Genomic DNA, 8,317 nt, shown 5'->3' with positions numbered 1-8,317 from the left:
ATAAATAAGATGTTTGACATATTATTAAAATGTTTACAATAAAGTATCTACCTCCTTTAAGCATAATGCTTGTGTTGGTGGTAGAGAGTATTATGTGTTGAATTGTTATAATTTGTTCTTCAGCTACTCCGAATAGAAAACTGAATTATTTATATTTATATTTTTGGTAAAATTTTAGATAATAATAGTAAATTTAAAACATTTATAACAAAACACTGTTATTTTTTAATGCAATTTTTAATATTTTAACTTTTAAGTCTAATTGTTGGTATTTTTTGTGTAATACTGCAATCAATTTTACTAATTTTTTAGTACCTACTACAACATCCATGCTTTATTAATTAATAATTTTCAATAATCAATAAAAATATTAATCAAATAGAAATTTATAAAATACAAAAAAAATACTGCACACAACTTTAGGCCCTGGTTGGTGTATAAAATGTTGAGTAGAGTATGCCATTTTCATTATTGGCCTGTATATGTTAATACGATAGTGTCAACATATACAATAAAAAAAAAAACAAATTATTGTAGTGTTGTGATTGTATGTATAGGGGCGGTGGGATACTCTCCTATTGGATATTTTAAGTTCATAGTCTTGTGAAGGGGCTGTAGCCCCCCCCAGAATTTTAACCCTAGTTGCGCCTATGCATGTCCCGGTGTTCCCTGGCCGGTCATTAGGTTATTGTATATTGTATTATAGGTATTTAAAGATTTATCTAAAAAAAAAAAGAAAAGATTATTAATAATATTATTAATATGATGTCCCTGTTTGGTTATTCCAAAATCTGGCAATCTTAATACTAAACCAAAATTTGACAGAGAGAAAACAATAAATACATTGTGCTGAAATCTTTATCAAGTTCCGTTAAACTTTAAATACCAATGTCGTGATATCATGATAAATATTATGATTTAAAATAAGGTGGCATTGTTTATAATTTTCAGTGTCATCCAACCTGGACGGTGCCGTGTGGTTCACGGAGCAACCATCTGCAGCTTCGTCCAGAAGTCTGTGGACTTTGTCGTCTTCCAGTAATGACAATGACAGAAACAGAATGTCGCCGTCCGACGACCAAACTGTGATCCAAACTGTGATCCTACTACCCGAACAGCAACTGTATCCGTCATTAGACAACAAAGGTAAGTGCTTACACTCGTCCCAACCATCACTGACCGATAAACACATAATCACTTATCGATCGTCAGATAACTTTTTACGGTTTTCTTCACCGTCATCCTACAATAAATTGAGAGATCCGACGTCGTCACCGAATGCTATGGGTTTGTCCGAGTTTCGTCCTTCGAAATTTGAAGAAGTCTCGATGATACTGTTTGACGATAAAGGCGAAATGCACACAAACTACTACCCCCCCGTCGACATGGCAACAATAAACACTGTCAGAAAACCGATGACGTCGATGAGAGCCACCGATATTGACCCAAATGATCGATAGTCAACAAATAATGATTTGAAGTCGTACTAAAATAAGTCTTTTACGTCCTTTTTTTATGAAGCGTTTCGCATCTATTCGCATAGAAAATGACAAATGTTGTTTAAAAATCGTGTATAATATGATGCGGCTCCAGCGGCTGTTGTATGCGTTAAATCGTTCGAGTGGCACTAAGTCGAAAATCTTTTGGACATCGCGACAACGAGTGTGGTATGCATTTTGGCTGTATTTACACTGTTTAATGTAGATCTATACATATCGTAGTTGACTATGAGTTTTGGAATAGTTCAATGGATATTACCACATTATAGAATGTAATGTTTTCAAGTTTTCTGTCCGTCACTGTTATCGTAGAACAGTAACGTTCATTACGTTGTATACTAATGCGTTGTTATGAAAATGCTCACTATTTTGACTTAATAAATTGAATTATATTACTGCATTGTTTGGTTTTCAATATACTATATTATACATTTAAATATATTGAATTGAAATAGAATAAAAATATATTATATATCGTTTAATGAGAAATCATTATTTATATCTTATTTCATCAAAATTTAAACTTTAGACATTCATTTTAGATTCTGAACGAAGCGAGGTTAGGTAGAAAATTTAATAGATTTATTAGACAATTGGATTTTCGATTTTTCAGTTTTTTTTTTTTTGAAATGACTATAAAAAAATTGACTATCCAAAAATCTTTAAAATGTAGTACAAGGCTTATTATAAGTTATACTTATCGTAGTAAAAAAAAATAAAATCAAAAATCGTTAGTCACAATTTTTGTTTATAAGCATTTACAGTTCAAATGTTTACGAAATATGTTAAAATCGCGAAAATTTTCAAGAAATTTTCAAGTTGAAAATTCATAAAATTTTTGTAATTTATATCTAAGGTTAAAAAATCCAATACAAGGTTATCCATAAGTTTTCCTTCAAGTAATTGTAAAAAAAAATTCCAGCATCAATGTAGAAAAAAATTAATGATCATATGAAATTTATTTTTTTACAATATCGAGTAAAATGACGATACATTACAATTTAAATATACTTAAGTAATAATAATATAATATATCTTACTAATTATCCTAGACTGACAAATCATCTCCGTTCAGAATCGTCTTTCGTATATTATAATGATACCTGTCATTGCATTCAAATGTAACACATCCATTATAGTGACCTACAACCTACTCCCATCTCTACTATACAGCAGAGCGATGCCCACTTGCCCACCTTTTTAAATTACAAACCTATATTAAATAATACAATAAAATAATAACATGAGAAAGTCGAAAAACATGAGTTGATAGTGGAGAAAATATACATTGATATTATTATAAATATATATATAGGTAATAATAACGGTATATCCGGGCATCCGGGTATCTGGCTAATAAAGCGAAAAAATAACCACGAATGTAAAAATCGCAAATTAACAACGGAAAAAAATTGCCGAAAATATAGTATATATTTTTTTAATATACAGACATTAAAATAAAAAATAAAAATTATACTTAAAACTTGTATATTAATAAATAAAAATAACAAATTTTAAAAAAGAGACAATAATAAAACATTGAATAATAAATTATATGAAATCTTTTATATATATATAATATTTATATATAAATTTGAATATGAATATTAAGTAAATAATTAAGTAAAAAGATCTCTGGATCATTTTTTTTTTTAGTTGAAAGGTTGTATTGGTTAGAGAAGTTTAGAAAGGATAATTTTTCAAACTCTTAAAAAAATATTTATTGAACTACGTTCAACATTTTTTATAATCCAATAACAAAAAGTTGTGAAAAAACCTTGCATGCCTTCTATTTTTAAATTTTAGATATAAGTGTTAAACATTTTAAGAAATTGTCAACTATGAAACACCTAGCAAATTTTGGCAATTATTGACAAATTTTGTCAACATTATAACTTAATACACGCTTAAAAAAAATATCATGTAAGATGTAACAAAGTACTTTCAATATGTTTTAAATTGGCTTATGAAAAGCTTATAATGAATCTTCTATTCAATTTTCAAGATATTTTTCAAGTAAAAATTAATATAAAATGTCTAATTGCAAATACATGATTAATTACATTAAAAAATTACATCTCATAAGAAATGAATTCTTCCTAAACATTTCGGGGGGGGGGGGGCGATTGAATAAACAGTCTATTGAATATTTTTTCGTTTTAACTACAAGTCATTTTTATATTTAATTCAACTATTTTAATTTTTAAAAATTTAAAACACATTTACCTAACTTTTGTTACCTACCCCAAAACATTGTAATACTATAATACAGCGGTGTCAGATTGTTTAGTTAATTACTTACACAAATTTAAGTCACAATAATAATAAAATGTTTATCAAGTACCTATATACATACGCATGCGTATGAAAGCATAATTTTACAAACTATATATAAAATGTATGATTCCTGGTTAAATATACCAGGGTATAATGTAAGACGCTGTTGCCTGTTGAGCGTCGTTTGCGATATTGAGAAAATTTTTGCGCTGTTGACAATACATTTTTATGCGTATGTTAGTGGAGTGATTTTCAAATTTTAAATATTTCATATTAAATTATTATATCAGTTATATGTATTATTTTAAAGATTATTTTTCGGAAGTCGATTTCCTATACTTGCTTACACCGAACATACACACAGTTGATAGTTCCCATGTACCTGTACGATTCAGTATTATGTGTAGCATAGTATAATACACTATTTATATGTTTTATAAATATAATATTCATAGGCCCAAATAGTGTTTGAGATTTGGTGGGGCTGAAGCCTTAGCTACTGAATGAAGCATTGAAGCATTTATACAGGTAATTAACACCTAAAAAATTTTTTAGTACAACATATAGGTATATCGTATACTGCTTACTTAATTACAATATTGACAGAAAATAAAACTTACTAAACATTTTTTTTAAGAGGACGCCATACCCGCATGTGTTGTCTCTGTCATACTAACGTACATCATAACAAATTTTCGTTCAGTATAATACATTTTGTGACGTTAGCTTTAATATTACAGTAAATTTACCTATTATAAAATTTAAAAGTAAAAATATTATCTAGACAATGACATATGCTTTTAATGATATTATCATTTTAAAGTGAGTTATGAACATTTTAAAGTTGTTATATTTTACATAGCTTTAACTCACATTAAAATAATAATATCATTAAAAGCATAATTATTATGTCAAATGTGCTATTTCATCTAGTTATAATAATTGTCAAAATTATATTTATAATATATAATATACATTATACATTTATACACCACATAATTTTCAGGAAAACGTATAATAGCCAAATGGTATATCAATATGAGCTGCAACAATAGACTTCGTAATAAGAATGCTTATTATTCTTAGACTCTTAGTTCTTGGTAGGTTTATGGCTACAAGTCTATAATGAACAATAATAATAAAAATAATACCACGATAAATAAAATTTGTTCATTTACGAATTACGTAATCTTAAAAATACGAACACGAATTTTGCATCATAAAACTATAATAATACTGATAAAGCTTAAAAAAAATTATGAAATGTTTGCGGGGGGGCTTAGCCCCCCCTATTTGCGCCTATATATTAATTATTATTATAATAGGTTATGCGGGCCTTAGTTTCTTTCGATTAAATTCCACTAATAAGTATTTTACAAATCGTCGGCTTTCTACTCATTATACTGGAATATTGTATTCATATTTGAAGTATAATATTAGTTTGTACTTGAAGTCTTGAAAAACCTAGAAAATTTATTAATTCAATTTTCTGTCGTCCTATACAATTGTAGTTCATAAAATTGACTTTTGTGTTTTCTACATTTCATAGTAAGTTCAAAACTGCAATAATAATAAATTATTGTTCACATAAAACATATACCTAAATACAATTTGACTTGACCATTTTTGCTAATCAAAATAACACAAAATTAAGGACATTTCGAATAAAACTGATTTACTTATAAAAGAAAAATTTTAAAATCTTACTTGATTATCTTCCTACAAAATCCGTCCATATATTTAATAAACTAATTTATAACATAAAAATTAGGTATAATATTTAAGTCCATAAAAATCCCAGAATCTATTGAAAGTAATACAACTATTTATTTTTAAATTGTATTTAAATATAATTATGTAATTAGTTTTAAATATAGGTACATAAGTAAATTAAGTAGATAATGTGCAAAAATGTATTTATTTTCATATTATCAAAAAAAAAAGCAATTGGGAATAAAATTAATAGAAAATAATTATATTATCTAATAAATATTTTTACATTTATAGTAGTTATTATATAATATATATATGCGACCCTTGATAGAGGGGTAGAGGGAATTAATGCGTTGTTGACAAAAATCCTTAGAATAGATTCTGAAATATACCTATTAGACATTACCAGACCACATCAAATAACCGGCCATATTCAAATCGAATTTTAACTATATAGTTTTGTATGTACCTTATTTTGTAGATACAATTGTGTATCTATATATAAGGCTAAACATAGTAGTGTACACTTGCGCATCCAAATGATCGAATCTTGGCTAAGAAATATGACTAATATGAAACAATATGACTAATATAAATCAGTATACCTATTGTGTGACCTAGTAAATTTTTTTGTTTTCCTTAGCAAATATTCTTCAGTGTCATTTTCTTGAACTTGGTTAATACACAACAAAACATATAAGTACGTGATTCTACGTACCTATAGTCTTCGCCCTTCGCCGTGCATATGTTTAAGATTAAACTGAACAACTAAATAACAATTATTTATTGTACAAAATAAAGTATAGAATAAATAACACTGAATAATTTTGGAATTTAAATTCGTATAATATAGCGTATATAATTCGGGGTAATGGACCTTTTTTTAGAAGCTGAATTACTCAGTAAATATTACTTAAGTGTATCCGAGATCCAACACTAAATCTTCATAAAAACCAATTGAACTTAAATCGATAACGAATTTTTTTATTTTACATGAATAAAATGACTATATCTGTGTTAGAAAATTCTGATCTAATCTATAAGCTATGGTTTTAATACCTACTCCTCACCGACATCACCATAATTTGGCTGTGAGAAAATCATTCTCTGGTGATATCACTATATGTATATCACTGAATTCCCGTGTTGTTATGGCAGAGCAACAGTGCAATCTAACCAAAGTTTGGCATTTAAACAAATGTTTTAATCTTGTACTCTTGTAGGTTATACTTGCTAGGCTATTCCCTAACATATTTTTTATCCCTTGGATAACGTCCCAAAAAAATGTCTTACGCCTACACAACCGCATGAATATTTGTGTCCCCGACATCCTAATTGCATTCATATACCTATATACTATATTGGCTACATTCATACTTTTTAGTGGTTCCTAAAATTATCTATAAGTAGTTCATACTAAGAACTAAAACGCCTAAAACCATAAAATCTAAAAAAAAATATATATTAAATAAGCAATTATTATTGCAAGCAACCTACAGTAAGATAGAAAGTAAAATAAATTGCTTAAACTACACAAAAAAAATGTATCATAAACCAGGCATAAACTATCATACAACCGTTGTTGGTAGGTATACGATATTATATTATTTAATCATTGAATTTACATTTAACAGTGACTCACTCAACACCTTATGTACAGCAGAGCGGTATCCACCTGTCTACATAACAATCATTAATAAACAATTTATGAGGAATTTTGAGTTAAACTTTCAATATTTATCGAAATCTATAAAAAAAAATTAAAATTTCAAATTTTTATTAATAGTTTAAAAAGAGTAAAAATATATCAATGAAAATTGTATTTCGTATTGAAAATGCTAATGAACATTTGATGAAAATTTCAAGTACCTGTCCAAGTTATTTTGTTTTTGTTACACTAAATTTTTAAATTTCATTGAATACTGGTTCTGCGTAAAAATCCGTTTTCCTTTTAAATTATTTATCTCCGAATTGTTAACATGTAGTCATAATGAGGCAATTGCAATTGCCTCTCCACGACCATACCTAATATATTCGTATATTACGACATATTCCATAGTGAATTATTTTTGCAATTCTCGGTATCTAAATTGACAAAACTACTTTATAGGGCTGCATTGGGACTCAGGAATAAACTATATATACCAGCTAGTATCCGATATACTACATGTCTACATCAGTGATGGCTATCGAGTGTATAGTGAAACAAAAGTAACGATTGAGACTTCTCCAAAGGCGTGACCAATCCCTCCTCTTTAATTTTGGGTATAAGTATTAAAGTATACAACATACTTACATGCTTAACGCTGTACAATATTAATATTATGTAGGTATTTTTGTGTCTATCTAACAATATCGTATTTAGTATCCAATGCCCAATAATAGTGGCATATTCAGGGGAGGGCTTCATGGTCCCCCTCGTCGGTCGTATTTACTATTTTTTTTTTTAAAGATTTATATTTATTTGTATACGTGAACGCATACTACAATATGCCGTATAAAATTTTAGACAGTGTATGCCCCCCCTAAATAAAATTCTGAATACGCCACTGCTCAAGAGTACTAATTAAAAATTAGTAACTAATGTGTTATATGAATACAAAAATAATCCTTGTTTTTATTTACTTTCAAGTAGAAGACACGAAGACCCAACCTTCCTTTAAAGGTATTACTTGAGAAAGGCCTTTACTTTAACATATAGGATAGCCGCGAATGTTTGCTATAATAAGCAAAAAGTATGATACTTTCTTGGCAGGGTCGTACTCGGAATAATACAAACTTACAAATAGTTGTAACTCATTATAAATAAGTACATAATCTGTAATAAT

At 27.9% G+C, this 8,317-nt stretch overlaps 1 protein-coding gene across 1 annotated transcript; it reads left to right on the top strand.

Moving 5' to 3' along the window:
- The first annotated feature begins 892 nt into the window (after positions 1 to 892).
- On the top strand, positions 893 to 1,460 carry LOC132918922 (uncharacterized). The gene has a single exon (XM_060980281.1). The coding sequence runs from the start codon at positions 1,062 to 1,064 to the stop codon at positions 1,458 to 1,460; it is 399 nt and encodes a 132-aa protein (XP_060836264.1). The 5' UTR covers positions 893 to 1,061.
- Positions 1,461 to 8,317: the final 6,857 nt, after the last annotated feature.

The sequence above is a fragment of the Rhopalosiphum padi genome, chromosome 2 (genome assembly GCF_020882245.1).
Source record: "Rhopalosiphum padi isolate XX-2018 chromosome 2, ASM2088224v1, whole genome shotgun sequence".
NCBI classification, from domain to species: Eukaryota; Metazoa; Arthropoda; class Insecta; order Hemiptera; family Aphididae; genus Rhopalosiphum; species Rhopalosiphum padi.
This window is presented reverse-complemented; position numbering and strand designations above follow the sequence as displayed.